Source organism: Carcharodon carcharias, assembly GCF_017639515.1.
Source record: "Carcharodon carcharias isolate sCarCar2 chromosome 33 unlocalized genomic scaffold, sCarCar2.pri SUPER_33_unloc_6, whole genome shotgun sequence".
In the NCBI taxonomy this organism is placed as follows: Eukaryota; Metazoa; Chordata; class Chondrichthyes; order Lamniformes; family Lamnidae; genus Carcharodon; species Carcharodon carcharias.
In genome coordinates, this window is record NW_024470696.1 from 79906 (window position 1) to 95083 (window position 15178).

Sequence of the window (15178 nt, forward strand, 5' to 3'; positions counted from 1 at the left end):
ACTCTAACCCTAACCCTAACCCTAACCATAACCCTAACCCTAACCCTAACTCTAACCCTAACCCTAACCCTAACCCTAACCCTAACTCTTACCCTAACTCTAACTCTAACCCTAACCCTAGCTCTAACCCTAACCCTAACCCTAACTCTAACCCTAACCCTAACCCTAACCCTAACCCTAACTCTAACCCTAACTCTTACCCTAAACCTAACCCTAACCCTAACTCTAACCCTTACCCTAACCCTAACTCTTACCCTAACCCTAACTGTAACCCTAATCCTAACTCTAACCCTAACCCTAACTCTAACCCTAACTCTAACCCTAACCCTAACCCTAACCCTAACCCTAACCCTAACCCTAACTCTTACCCTAACCCTAACCCTAACTCTTACCCTAACCCTAACTCTAACCCTAACCCTAACCCTAACCCTAACCCTAACCCTAACCCTAACTCTTACCCTAACCCTAACCCTAACTCTTACCCTAACCCTAACTCTAACCCTAACCCTAACCCTAACCCTAACCCTAACCCTAACCCTAACCCTAACCCTAACTCTTACCCTAACCCTAACCCTAACCCTAACCCTAACTCTTACCCTAACCCTTATTCCCTCAAGAAACATCACCAAAGAAAAACTGATTAGTCCATCATTTGGCTGATGAGTGACTGTGGGATCTTGCTTGGCTGCTGAACATGACAATCACCGCACCTCTAAGGTGATTCATTGACCCGTGAAGCGTTTTGGAGCATACTGTGGATGTGAACGGTGCTATAGAAATGCAAGTTCTTTCTTTAGCGTCTTGGTGATATTCCAGGAATGGTGGGCTTTGGGGGATACGGGATTTGGGTCCAGTCTTGGCAAACTATTGCCGGATACTCTGTCACTAATGACACCAATTTGTGGTCTAGCTAGTGCGTCTCACAACAGGTAGTAACAACTTGCATCTATACAGCACTCTTAACACGGTGAATCAGCCCAGGCTGCTTCACAGCAATGCACTAGTGCAATAATAACACCGAGTCACAGAGGGAGATACGAGGGGCAGGCAGTACATAGCTCAGTCAGAGAGGCTGATTTTAAAGAGTGTCCTCAAGGAGGAGAGAGGGGGGAGAGATGGGGGGTAGAGAGCCGGGGGGGGGGCAGGCAGAGAGGGAGGCAGAGAGGTTTAGGGAGGGAATTCCAGAACATAGGGCCCAGGCAGCGGAAGGCCCGGCTGCCAATGGTGGAGCGATGTTTGCCAGTGTGTTTAACCCCTTCAATACTGAATCAGCATTAGAGAGCTTAACCCCGTCAATACTGAGCCTCTATCAGAGTTTAACCCCTTCAATACTATGTTTGTATCAGAGAGTTTAACCCCTTCATCACTGAGCTTTTATCAGCATGTTTAACCCTTTCAGTTCTGAGATAGGCTTAGACTGTTTGATCCCTTCAGTGCTGTCTGTGAACCTTAATAATTATGTATTCCTTGTTTACCGCTTCATTCTCTGATCTTCTACCTTTACTAATGTGGAGCAGCTTTTCTTTGTCTTCTATATTCTCGTGTTTCTCTGTATTTCTTACTCACTATTTTGCTCTTTGTCTGCCTCTGTCTCCTTCTCTCTGGCTAATATTGTTATCCAGTTTCTCCCTCCCTGTCTGATTTACCATCTCCTCCCTTTCTTGGTCTCTCTCTCTCTCTTTCCCTGGCTCTGTTACTTTCTGCTTCTCTCTGTTTTCTCTCTGTCTCTCTCTCTCTTGCTTTCCATGCGTTGTCTTTCTACGTCTCTCTGTTCTTTCCACTTTGCGTGTGTGTGTGTGTGTCTCTCTCTCTCTCTCTTGCTTTCTGTGTGTTGTCTCTCTACGTCTCTGTTCTCTCCCCTTTGCGTATGTGTGTGTGTGTGTGTGTGTGTCTCTCTCTCTCTCTCTCTTGCTTTCCGTGTGTTGTCTCTCTACGTCTCTCTGTTCTCTCTCCTTTGCATGTGTGTGTGTGTGTGTGTGTGTCTCTCTCTCTCTCTTGCTTTCTGTGTGTTGTCTCTCTACGTCTCTCTGTTCTCTCCCCTTTGCGTGTGTGTGTGTCTCTCTCTCTCTCTCTCTCTTGCTTTCCGTGTGTTGTCTCTCTACGTCTCTGTTCTCTCCCCTTTGCGTATGTGTGTGTGTGTGTGTCTCTCTCTCTCTCTCTCTCTCTGTCTCTCACACACACACACACTTGAACTCCCTCTAAAGATAATGAAAAGCTTGTAGCCATGGAAACCCCATTCATATTGTGCTTTGACTGACCCTAGTTTGTCAGGAAGTGGCTAGTTCCGCCAACAATCCTTCCAGATAACAACTGTACAGCACGGATTTCTGGGAATTCTGCCATAACCAACAGCCAGAACGGAATATATTTAAGATCAGGCAAAAAAAAAATCAGGGTTGAGAAAAAGAAACCTTTTGGTTCTTAAGGCTATTTCTTCAATACCCCCAACTTTCTTGTTGAAGGCCATCCCTTTAACATGCGACTCAATCCAAAGCCTTCAGCACCGGCTCCTGTACAGTCTGACCTCCCTGTGCCACTGATTTACAACTGGGGGGACTTCTGGCTATGCGGGCGCTTGCATAGCTGGGTCTGTGTGTGTGTGTGTGTGTGTGTGTGTGTGTATGTGTGTGTGTGTGTGTGTGTGTGTGTGTGTCTGTGTGTGTGTGAGTGTGTGTGTGTGTGTCTGTATGTGTCTGTGTGTGTGTGTGTGTGTGTGTGTGTCTGTATGTGTGTGTGTGTCTGTATGTGTCTGTGTGTGTGTGTGTGTGTGTGTGTGTGTGTGTGTCTGTATGTGTGTCTGTGTGTGTGTGTGTGTGTGTCTGTGTGTGTGTGTGTGTGTGTGTGTGTGATGCTGCGGATTCAGTACTGAAGGGGCGAATTCACAACCATATCCTGAATCCTGTTCACGTGAAAATTGGCACAGGTGGCGTCTGCTGCTTTCAACCTCCAAGCTGAGCCTTATGTTTGTGTGCTAACTCACTCCCGGTCTACAGCCACCCCTCACCCCCGCTCCCTGGCACGACCTTTCACATGGGGGATGTGGAGGGGGTGCCGAGGGCATTGGCCGGGGTGTGGGGCTCAGTTTGCCTCATCCACTCCCCGTGGCAGAATTTTGCAAACAAAAAGCGTTCCTTCATTTGTTTGCCCATCTCTAATTGTCCCAGAGCTGAATGGCTTGCAAGGCCTCTTCAGAGTCAGCCAAGCTGCTGTGGGCCTGAAGTCTCAAGCCTTATGTAGGCCAGCCCAGGTAAGGAAGGCAGATTTCCTCCCCCTTAAGGGGCATTGGTGAACCAGTTGGGTTCTTTTTGAACAACAATCGATGTCACGGTCACTGTGACTTGTTTTACATTCCAGATAATTAACTGAATTGCCAAGGTGGGATCTGAACCCACTGCCCCCAGAGCATTAGTCTAGGCATCTGGATTCCTAGGTCTGGTGTCAGCCCCACTCCACCACTTTCTGGGTATAGAAGTTTCTCCTGAATTCCTGTTGGATTTATTAGTGGCTGATGGTCCCTCGGGCTGGAATTCCCCACAAGTGGAAACATGTCACTACATCTACCCTATCAAACACCCCCTCTCGCGGGTCACCCCTCAGCCTCCTCTCTTCCACAGAGAGGAGTTCCAACTTGAAAACTCTTTCCTGACAGCTCTACAACCTCTCAGTTCTGGTACTGTCCTTTGTACCGCCTCCAGTGTCTCTCTTTCCATTTTTTGTGATGTGGAGACCGGAACTGTGCACAGTTCTCCCAGTGACGAACATCCAAGATTAGCTTTTCCAAAAGTCCTGATGTTTGTGATCACTGCCTTGTCCCAAATATTCCCGAATATGCCAAAGAAAATTTTGGGGGCGCATTGCTGCCAGGGAACTTTGCCTTGGTATGGTAAATTGTGGGTGCAGTTCTGTCGCTATAGCAGTGGTCCTGGGTGTCCAGGGTGAGGGAGGCAGTTGTCATGATCTGGAATCCTCACGAGCTGTCCTCCATTAGGAGTAACAGCTTTCACACGTTGTTTCAATGAACACCAATGGATCCATCTGGTGTTCAACACTTACAGATGGGATGGGACCTCCTCTGTGTTGTGAAGATCTATGTTTTATGGACCTGTATTGTGATGACCTGTGTTGGTGATGGGCCTGGTTAGTAAAGGGGCCTGTGTTGTTTTGGGAATGTGTTGTGTGTGGCTTGTGCTATGCAGGACCTGGATAATGATGGACTTGATTCAGATTCATTTGTGCTGCTGTGTTGTTCTGGATCAGTGTTGCCATGGGTTTGTATTTCTTGGGCCTGTGTAATGGTGGACCTGGATTGTAATGGGTTTGTATTTTTTGGGCTTGTGTAATAATGGACCTGTGTTGTAATGGGTTTGTACTTTATGGGCCTGTGTAATGATGGACCTGTGTTGTAATGGGTTTGCATTTTTGGGCCTGTGTAATAATGGACCTGTGTTGTAATGGGTTTGTATTTTTTAGGCTTGTGTAATAATGGACCGGTGTTGTAATGGGTTTGTATTTTATGAGCCTGTGTTGTGATGGGCCTGTGTTGTGACAAGCCTGATTAGTATGGGGCCTGTGTTGTTTAGGGATTGTGTTGTGATTATTGCTATGTTGGACCTGGGTAATGATGGGTTTGATTCTTGTTGGCCTGTGTTGCTCTGAATCGGTGTTGTGAAGTGCATGTGTTTTTAGCTGGTGTTTTGATGTGCCTTTGTTGAGATGAGCTTGTATTATGATGGGCCTGTACCTGTGTTTCCATGGGCCATGGAATTGTGTTTGCATGTGCCTGTATTGCCATGGACCTGTGTTGCCATGGGCCTGCATTGCTATGGGCGTCTGTTGCCATGGACCTGCATTTCCGTGGGCCTGTGTTGCCATGGACCTGCATTGCCATGGACCTGCATTTCCATGGGCCTGCATTGCTATGGACCTGTGTTGCCATGGACCTGCGTTTCCATGGACCAGTATTGCCATGGACCTGTGTTTCCATGGGCCTGCATTGCCATGGACCTGTGTTGCCATTGGCCTGCATTGCTATGGATCTGTGTTGCCATGGGCCTGTGTTTCCATGAGCCTGTGTTGCCATGGACCTGCATTGCCATGGACCTGCATTTCCATGGGCCCGCATTGCTATGGACCTGTGTTGCCATGGACCTGCATTTCCATGGGCCTGTGTTGCCATGGGTCTGCATTGCCATGGACCTGCGTTTCCATGGGCCTGCATTGCCATGGACCTGTGTTGCCATTGGCCTGCATTGCTATGGACCTGTGTTGCCATGGGCCTGCATTTCCATTGGCCTGTGTTGCCATGGACCTGCGTTTTCATGGGCCTGCATTGCCATGGACCTGTGTTGCCATGGGTCTGCATTGCCATGGACCTGCGTTTCCATGGGCCTGTATTGCTATGGGCCTGTGTTTCCATGGGCCTGTGTTGCCATGGACCTGCATTGCCATGGACCTGCATTTCCATGGGCCTGCATTGCCATGGACCTGTGTTGCCTTGGGCCTGCGTTTCCATGGGCCTGTGTTGCCATGGACCTGCGTTTCCATGGACCTGTGTTGCCATGGGCCTGTGTTTCCATGGGCCTGTGTTGCCATGGAGAAGATGAAGAGAAGTGGGTAACTATCAAGGCTATGGAGGAGTGTTAGAACTGAGGAGAGCTGAGATTAGTGATCTTGTTTCTCAGACTCTAATGTTAACTGGAGCTGGTTAAATAAACAAATAGTTAAGATTTTATCAGAAATTATTTAATTACTAATTTTAAATCACACTCTCTCCAATTACCAACTTACCATTAATTAAATAATTAAATAATCAGAGTAATGAATTAGATATGAGATAAATTAACATAAGCATAACACAGCAATTTTAAAGGCATCTGAATTTTTTTATTGAACGTTGGGATGTGGGTGTCGCTGGCTGGGTCAGCGTTTATTGCCCATCCCTAATTGCCCCTTGAGAAGGTGGTGGGTGAGCTGCTGCCTTCTTGAACCGCTGCAGTCCATGTGGTGTAGGTACACCCACAGCGCTGTTAGGGAGGGAGTTCCAGGATTTTGACCCAGCGACAGTGAAGGAACGGCCGATATATTTCCAAGTCAGGATGGTGAGTGACTTGGAGGAGAACATCCAGGTGGTGGTGTTCCCCATGTGTCTGCTGCCCTTGTCTTTCTAGATGGTAGTTGTCGTGGGTTTGGAAGGTGCTGTCGAAGGAGCCTTGGTGAATTCCTGCAGTGCATCTTGTAGATGGTACACACACTGCTGCTACTGTGCGTCGGTGGTGGAGGGAGTGAATGTTTGTGGATGGGGTGCCAATCAAGCGGGGCTGCTTTGTCCTGGATGGTGTCGAGCTTCTTGAGTGTTATGGGAGCTGCACTCATCCAGGCAAGTGGAGAGTATTCCATCACACACCTGACTTGTGCCTTGTAGATGGTGGACAGGCTTTGGGGAGTCAGGAGGTGGGTTACTCACCATAGAATTGTCAGCCTCTGATCTGTTCTTGTAGCCACAGTAGCTAGTGTCCTGATGGCCCTGTGCTGTGAGGGGCCTGTGTTATGATGTCCTGTGTATTATGTCCTGTGTTGTCTGGGGCCTGTGTTGTGGGGGGATCTGTGCTATGATGTCCTTTGTTATCTGGGGCCTGTGTTATGATGTTCTGTTTTGTATGGGGCCTGTGTTGTGTAGGTCCTGTGTTGTGTGGGGCCTGTGTTGTGATATACTGTGTTGTGCAGGGTTTGTGTTGTGTGGGGCCTGTGTTTGGCGGGGCCTGTGTCATGCAGGGTTTGTGTTTTGTGGGGTTTGTATTGTGCCGGTTTTGTGTTGCACGGGGTTTGTGTTGTGCGGGATTTGGGTTGTGCAGTGCCTGTGTTGTGCTGGGTTTGTGTTGCGCGGGATTTGTGTTGTGCGGGGCCTGTGTTGTGTGGGGCCTGTGTTGTGCGGGGCCTGTGTTGTGTGGGGTTTGTTTTGCGCGGTGCCAGTGTTGTGCTGGGTTTGTGTTGTGTGGGGTTTGTTTTGTGCGGGGCCTGTGTTGTGTGGGGTTTGTGTTGTGAGGGGTTTGTGTTGTGCAGGGCCTGTGTTGTGCGGGGCCTGTGTTGTGCAGGGCTTGTGTCGTGTGGGGTGCGTGTTGTGCGGGGAATGCGTTGTGCACGGTTTGTGCTTTGCGGAGCCTGTGTTGTGCGGGGTTTGTTTTGTGCGGGGCCTGTGTTGTGCTGGGTTTGATTTGTATGGGGTTTTTGTTGTGCGGGGCCTGTGTTGTGCGGGGTTTGTGTTGTGTGGGGTTTGTGTTGTGCGGGATTTGTGTTGTGCGGGGTTTGTGTTGTGTGGGGTTTGTATTGTGTGGGGTTTGTGTTGTGCGGGGTTTGTGTTGTGCGGGGTTGTGTTGCACGGGGTTTGTGTTGTGCGGGGTTAGTGCTGTGTGGGGCCTGTGTTGTGCGGGGTTAGTGTTGTGTGGGGACTGGGTTGTGCGGGGTTAGTGTTGTGTGGGGACTGTGTTGTGCGGGGTTAGTGTTGTGCGGGGCCTGTGTTGTGTGGGGCCTGTGTTGTGCAGGGACTGTGTTGTGCGGGGCCTGTGTTGTGCGGGGCCTGTGTTGTGCGGGATTTGTGTTGTCCGGGGCCCGTGTTGTGCAGCGTTTGTGTTGTCCGGGGCCCGTGTTGTGCGGGGTTTGTGTTTTGGGGGTTTGTGTTGTGCGGGGCTTGTGTTGTGCGGTGCCTGTGTTGTGCGGGGTTTGTGTTGTGTGGGGTTTATGTTTTGCGGGGTTTGTGCTGAGCGGGGCCTGTGTTTTGTGGGGTGTGTGTTGTCCGGGGCCTGTGTTGTGTGGGGTTTGTGTTGTCCGGGGCCTGTGTTGTGTGGGGTTAGTGTTTTGGGGGGCTGTGTTGTGCGGGGTTTGTGTTGTGCGGTGCCTGTGTTGTGCGGGATTTGTGATGTGCGGGGCGTGTGTTGTGTGGGGTTTGTGTTCTGCGGGACCTGTGTTGTGTGGGGCCTGTGTTATGCAGGGTTTGTGTTGTGCAGGGTTTGTGTTGTGCGGGGCCTGTGTTTTGCGGAGTTTGTGTTGTGCGGGATATGTGTTGTGCGGGGAATGTGTTGTGTGGGGTTAGTGCTGTGCGGGGCCTATGTTGTGCGGGGTTAGTGTTGTGTGGGGACTGTTGTGTGTGGGATTAGTGTTTTGGGGGGCTGTGATGTGCAGGATTTCTGTTGTATGGGGACTGTGTTGTGTGGAGTTTGTGTAGTGCGGGCCCTGTGTTGTACGGGGTTAGTGTTGTGCGGGGCCTGTGTTGTGTGGGGCCTGTGTTGTGCAGGGACTGTGTTGTGCGGGGTTTGTGTTGTGCGGGGCCTGTGTTGTGCAGGGTTTGTGTTGTGTGGGGCCTGTGTTGTGCGGGGTTAGTGTTGTGCGGGGACTGTGTTGTGCGGGGTTAGTGTTGTGCGGGGACTATGTTGTGCGGGGTTAGTGTTGTGCGGGGCCTGTGTTGTGCGGGGTTAGTGTTGTGTGGGGACTGTGTTGTGCGGGGTTAGTGTTGTGCGGGGCCTGTGTTGTGTGGGGCCTGTGTTGTGCAGGGACTGTGTTGTGCGGGGCCTGTGTTGTGCGGGGCCTGTGTTGTGCGGGATTTGTGTTGTCCGGGGCCCGTGTTGTGCAGCGTTTGTGTTGTCCGGGGCCCGTGTTGTGCGGGGTTTGTGTTTTGGGGGTTTGTGTTGTGCGGGGCTTGTGTTGTGCGGTGCCTGTGTTGTGCGGGGTTTGTGTTGTGTGGGGTTTATGTTTTGCGGGGTTTGTGCTGAGCGGGGCCTATGTTGTGCGGCGTTAGTGTTGTGTGGGGACTGTTGTGTGTGGGATTAGTGTTTTGGGGGGCTGTGATGTGCAGGGTTTCTGTTGTTTGGGGACTGTGTTGTGTGGGGTTTGTGTTGTGCGGGGCCTGTGTTGTGCGGGGTTTGTGTTGTGTGGGGTTTGTGTTGTGCGGGATTTGTGTTGTGCGGGGTTTGTGTTGTGTGGGGTTTGTGTTGTGTGGGGTTTGTGTTGTGCGGGGTTTGTGTTGTGCGGGGTTGTGTTGCGCGGGGTTTGTGTTGTGTGGGGTTAGTGCTGTGCGGGGCCTGTGTTGTGCGGGGTTAGTGTTGTGTGGGGACTGTGTTGTGCGGGGTCAGTGTTGTGTGGGGACTGTGTTGTGCGGGGTTAGTGTTGTGCGGGGCCTGTGTTTTGTGGGGCCTGTGTTGTGCAGGGACTGTGTTGTGCGGGGCCTGTGTTGTGTGCGGCCTGTGTTGTGCGGGGTTTGTGTTGTGCGGGGCCTGTGTTGTGTGCGGCCTGTGTTGTGTGGGGTTTGTGTTGTGCGGGGCCTGTGTTGTGCGGGGTTAGTGTTGTGTGGGGACTGTGTTGTGCGGGGTCAGTGTTGTGTGGGGACTGTGTTGTGCGGGGTTAGTGTTGTGCGGGGCCTGTGTTGTGTGGGGCCTGTGTTGTGCAGGGACTGTGTTGTGCGGGGCCTGTGTTGTGTGCGGCCTGTGTTGTGCGGGGTTTGTGTTGTGCGGGGCCTGTGTTGTGTGCGGCCTGTGTTGTGTGGGGTTTGTGTTGTGCGGGGCCTGTGTTGTGCGGAGTTAGTGTTGTGCGGGGCCTGTGTTGTGTGGGGACTGTGTTGTGCGGGGTTAGTGTTGTGCGGGGCCTGTGTTGTGCGGGGTTAGTGTTGTGTGGGGACTGTGTTGTGCGGGGTTAGTATTTTGGGGGGCTGTATTGTGCGGGGTTTGTGTTGTATGGGGTCTGTGTTGTGTGGGGTTTGTGTTGTGCGGGGCCTGTGTTGTGCGGGGTTAGTGTTGTGCGGGGATTGTGTTATGCACGGTTTGTGTTGTGCGGGGCCTGTGTTGTGCGGGGCCTGTGTTGTGCGGGATTTGTGTTGTCCGGGGCCCGTGTTGTTCAGCGTTTGTGTTGTCCGGGGCCCGTGTTGTGCGGGGTTTGTGTTTTGGGGGTTTGTGTTGTGCGGGGCTTGTGTTGTGCGGTGCCTGTGTTGTGCGGGGTTTGTGTTGTGTGGGGTTTATGTTTTGCGGGGTTTGTGCTGAGCGGGGCCTGTGTTTTGTGGGGTGTGTGTTGTCCGGGGCCTGTGTTGTGTGGGGATTGTGTTGTCCGGGGCCTGTGTTATGTGGGGTTAGTGTTTTGGGGGGCTGTGTTGTGCGGGGTTTGTGTTGTGCGGTGCCTGTGTTGTGCGGGATTTGTGATGTGCGGGGCGTGTGTTGTGTGGGGTTTGTGTTCTGCGGGACCTGTGTTGTGTGGGGCCTGTGTTATGCAGGGTTTGTGTTGTGCAGGGTTTGTGTTGTGCGGGGCCTGTGTTTTGCGGAGTTTGTGTTGTGCGGGATATGTGTTGTGCGGGGAATGTGTTGTGTGGGGTTAGTGCTGTGCGGGGCCTATGTTGTGCGGGGTTAGTGTTGTGTGGGGACTGTTGTGTGTGGGATTAGTGTTTTGGGGGGCTGTGATGTGCAGGATTTCTGTTGTATGGGGACTGTGTTGTGTGGAGTTTGTGTAGTGCGGGCCCTGTGTTGTACGGGGTTAGTGTTGTGCGGGGCCTGTGTTGTGTGGGGCCTGTGTTGTGCAGGGACTGTGTTGTGCGGGGTTTGTGTTGTGCGGGGCCTGTGTTGTGCAGGGTTTGTGTTGTGTGGGGCCTGTGTTGTGCGGGGTTAGTGTTGTGCGGGGACTGTGTTGTGCGGGGTTAGTGTTGTGCGGGGACTATGTTGTGCGGGGTTAGTGTTGTGCGGGGCCTGTGTTGTGCGGGGTTAGTGTTGTGTGGGGACTGTGTTGTGCGGGGTTAGTGTTGTGCGGGGCCTGTGTTGTGTGGGGCCTGTGTTGTGCAGGGACTGTGTTGTGCGGGGCCTGTGTTGTGCGGGGCCTGTGTTGTGCGGGATTTGTGTTGTCCGGGGCCCGTGTTGTGCAGCGTTTGTGTTGTCCGGGGCCCGTGTTGTGCGGGGTTTGTGTTTTGGGGGTTTGTGTTGTGCGGGGCTTGTGTTGTGCGGTGCCTGTGTTGTGCGGGGTTTGTGTTGTGTGGGGTTTATGTTTTGCGGGGTTTGTGCTGAGCGGGGCCTATGTTGTGCGGCGTTAGTGTTGTGTGGGGACTGTTGTGTGTGGGATTAGTGTTTTGGGGGGCTGTGATGTGCAGGGTTTCTGTTGTTTGGGGACTGTGTTGTGTGGGGTTTGTGTTGTGCGGGGCCTGTGTTGTGCGGGGTTTGTGTTGTGTGGGGTTTGTGTTGTGCGGGATTTGTGTTGTGCGGGGTTTGTGTTGTGTGGGGTTTGTGTTGTGTGGGGTTTGTGTTGTGCGGGGTTTGTGTTGTGCGGGGTTGTGTTGCGCGGGGTTTGTGTTGTGTGGGGTTAGTGCTGTGCGGGGCCTGTGTTGTGCGGGGTTAGTGTTGTGTGGGGACTGTGTTGTGCGGGGTCAGTGTTGTGTGGGGACTGTGTTGTGCGGGGTTAGTGTTGTGCGGGGCCTGTGTTTTGTGGGGCCTGTGTTGTGCAGGGACTGTGTTGTGCGGGGCCTGTGTTGTGTGCGGCCTGTGTTGTGCGGGGTTTGTGTTGTGCGGGGCCTGTGTTGTGTGCGGCCTGTGTTGTGTGGGGTTTGTGTTGTGCGGGGCCTGTGTTGTGCGGAGTTAGTGTTGTGCGGGGCCTGTGTTGTGTGGGGACTGTGTTGTGCGGGGTTAGTGTTGTGCGGGGCCTGTGTTGTGCGGGGTTAGTGTTGTGTGGGGACTGTGTTGTGCGGGGTTAGTATTTTGGGGGGCTGTATTGTGCGGGGTTTGTGTTGTATGGGGTCTGTGTTGTGTGGGGTTTGTGTTGTGCGGGGCCTGTGTTGTGCGGGGTTAGTGTTGTGCGGGGATTGTGTTATGCACGGTTTGTGTTGTGCGGGGCCTGTGTTGTGCGGGGCCTGTGTTGTGCGGGATTTGTGTTGTCCGGGGCCCGTGTTGTTCAGCGTTTGTGTTGTCCGGGGCCCGTGTTGTGCGGGGTTTGTGTTTTGGGGGTTTGTGTTGTGCGGGGCTTGTGTTGTGCGGTGCCTGTGTTGTGCGGGGTTTGTGTTGTGCGGGGTTTATGTTTTGCGGGGTTTGTGCTGAGCGGGGCCTGTGTTTTGTGGGGTGTGTGTTGTCCGGGGCCTGTGTTGTGTGGGGATTGTGTTGTCCGGGGCCTGTGTTGTGTGGGGTTAGTGTTTTGGGGGGCTGTGTTGTGCGGGGTTTGTGTTGTGCGGTGCCTGTGTTGTGCGGGATTTGTGATGTGCGGGGCGTGTGTTGTGTGGGGTTTGTGTTCTGCGGGACCTGTGTTGTGTGGGGCCTGTGTTATGCAGGGTTTGTGTTGTGCAGGGTTTGTGTTGTGCGGGGCCTGTGTTTTGCGGAGTTTGTGTTGTGCGGGATATGTGTTGTGCGGGGAATGTGTTGTGTGGGGTTAGTGCTGTGCGGGGCCTATGTTGTGCGGGGTTAGTGTTGTGTGGGGACTGTTGTGTGTGGGATTAGTGTTTTGGGGGGCTGTGATGTGCAGGATTTCTGTTGTATGGGGACTGTGTTGTGTGGAGTTTGTGTAGTGCGGGCCCTGTGTTGTACGGGGTTAGTGTTGTGCGGGGCCTGTGTTGTGTGGGGCCTGTGTTGTGCAGGGACTGTGTTGTGCGGGGTTTGTGTTGTGCGGGGCCTGTGTTGTGCAGGGTTTGTGTTGTGTGGGGCCTGTGTTGTGCGGGGTTAGTGTTGTGCGGGGACTGTGTTGTGCGGAGTTAGTGTTGTGCGGGGACTATGTTGTGCGGGGTTAGTGTTGTGTGGGGCCTGTGTTGTGCGGGGTTAGTGTTGTGTGGGGACTGTTGTGTGCGGGATTAGTGTTTTGGGGGGCTGTGTTGTGCGGGGTTTGTGTTGTATGGGGACTGTGTTGTGTGGGGTTTGTGTTGAGCGGGGCCTGCGTTGTACGGATTAGTGTTGTGCGGGGCCTGTGTTGTGTGGGGCCTGTGTTGTGCGGGGTTTGTGTTATGCGGGATTTGTGTTGTGCGGGGCCTGTGTTTTGCGGGGTTTGTGTTGTCCGGGCCCTGTGTTGTGCGGGGTTAGTGTTTTGGGGGTCTGTGTTGTGCGGGGTTTGTGTTGTGCGGTGCCTGTGTTCTGCGGGGTTTGTGTTGTGCAGGGTTTGTGTTTTGCGGAGTTTGTGTTGTGCGGGGCCTGTGTTTTGCGGGGTTTGTGTTGTCCGGGCCCTGTGTTGTGTGGGGTTAGTGTTTTGGGGGTCTGTGTTGTGCGGGGTTTGTGTTGTGCGGTGCCTGTGTTGCACGGGGTTTGTGTTGTGCGGGGTTAGTGCTGTGTGGGGCCTGTGTTGTGCGGGGTTAGTGTTGTGTGGGGACTGTGTTGTGCGGGGTTAGTGTTGTGTGGGGACTGTGTTGTGCGGGGTTAGTGTTGTGCGGGGCCTGTGTTGTGTGGGGCCTGTGTTGTGCAGGGACTGTGTTGTGCGGGGCCTGTGTTGTGCGGGGCCTGTGTTGTGCGGGATTTGTGTTGTCCGGGGCCCGTGTTGTGCAGCGTTTGTGTTGTCCGGGGCCCGTGTTGTGCGGGGTTTGTGTTTTGGGGGTTTGTGTTGTGCGGGGCTTGTGTTGTGCGGTGCCTGTGTTGTGCGGGGTTTGTGTTGTGTGGGGTTTATGTTTTGCGGGGTTTGTGCTGAGCGGGGCCTATGTTGTGCGGGGTTAGTGTTGTGTGGGGACTGTTGTGTGTGGGATTAGTGTTTTGGGGGGCTGTGATGTGCAGGGTTTCTGTTGTTTGGGGACTGTGTTGTGTGGGGTTTGTGTTGTGCGGGGCCTGTGTTGTGCGGGGTTTGTGTTGTGTGGGGTTTGTGTTGTGCGGGATTTGTGTTGTGCGGGGTTTGTGTTGTGTGGGGTTTGTGTTGTGTGGGGTTAGTGCTGTGCGGGGCCTGTGTTGTGCGGGGTTAGTGTTGTGTGGGGACTGTGTTGTGCGGGGTCAGTGTTGTGTGGGGACTGTGTTGTGCGGGGTTAGTGTTGTGCGGGGCCTGTGTTGTGTGGGGCCTGTGTTGTGCAGGGACTGTGTTGTGCGGGGCCTGTGTTGTGTGCGGCCTGTGTTGTGCGGGGTTTGTGTTGTGCGGGGCCTGTGTTGTGTGCGGCCTGTGTTGTGTGGGGTTTGTGTTGTGCGGGGCCTGTGTTGTGCGGAGTTAGTGTTGTGCGGGGCCTGTGTTGTGTGGGGACTGTGTTGTGCGGGGTTAGTGTTGTGCGGGGCCTGTGTTGTGCGGGGTTAGTGTTGTGTGGGGACTGTGTTGTGCGGGGTTAGTATTTTGGGGGGCTGTGTTGTGCGGGGTTTGTGTTGTATGGGGTCTGTGTTGTGTGGGGTTTGTGTTGTGCGGGGCCTGTGTTGCGCGGGGTTAGTGTTGTGCGGGGATTGTGTTATGCACGGTTTGTGTTGTGCGGGGCCTGTGTTGTGCGGGGCCTGTGTTGTGCGGGATTTGTGTTGTCCGGGACCCGTGTTGTTCAGCGTTTGTGTTGTCCGGGGCCCGTGTTGTGCGGGGTTTGTGTTTTGGGGGTTTGTGTTGTGCGGGGCTTGTGTTGTGCGGTGCCTGTGTTGTGCGGGGTTTGTGTTGTGTGGGGTTTATGTTTTGCGGGGTTTGTGCTGAGCGGGGCCTGTGTTTTGTGGGGTGTGTGTTGTCCGGGGCCTGTGTTGTGTGGGGATTGTGTTGTCCGGGGCCTGTGTTGTGTGGGGTTAGTGTTTTGGGGGGCTGTGTTGTGCGGGGTTTGTGTTGTGCGGTGCCTGTGTTGTGCGGGATTTGTGATGTGCGGGGCGTGTGTTGTGTGGGGTTTGTGTTCTGCGGGACCTGTGTTGTGTGGGGCCTGTGTTATGCAGGGTTTGTGTTGTGCAGGGTTTGTGTTGTGCGGGGCCTGTGTTTTGCGGAGTTTGTGTTGTGCGGGATATGTGTTGTGCGGGGACTGTGTTGTGTGGGGTTAGTGCTGTGCGGGGCCTATGTTGTGCGGGGTTAGTGTTGTGTGGGGACTGTTGTGTGTGGGATTAGTGTTTTGGGGGGCTGTGATGTGCAGGATTTCTGTTGTATGGGGACTGTGTTGTGTGGAGTTTGTGTAGTGCGGGCCCTGTGTTGTACGGGGTTAGTGTTGTGCGGGGCCTGTGTTGTGTGGGGCCTGTGTTGTGCAGGGACTGTGTTGTGCGGGGTTTGTGTTGTGCGGGGCCTGTGTTGTGCAGGGTTTGTGTTGTGTGGGGCCTGTGTTGTGCGGGGT

At 53.4% G+C, this 15178-nt stretch overlaps 1 protein-coding gene across 1 annotated transcript in view; it reads left to right on the forward strand.

Moving 5' to 3' along the window:
- Nucleotides 1-639: 639 nt before the first annotated feature.
- LOC121274172 (zinc finger and BTB domain-containing protein 38-like) overlaps nt 640-15178 on the forward strand; it is a 31903-nt gene continuing 17364 nt past the window's right edge. Inside the window, exon 1 of the mRNA XM_041181373.1 lies at nt 640-717. Coding sequence (XP_041037307.1) covers nt 695-717 — 23 coding nt within the window. The 5' untranslated portion in view covers nt 640-694. The remainder of the gene's footprint in view (nt 718-15178) is intronic.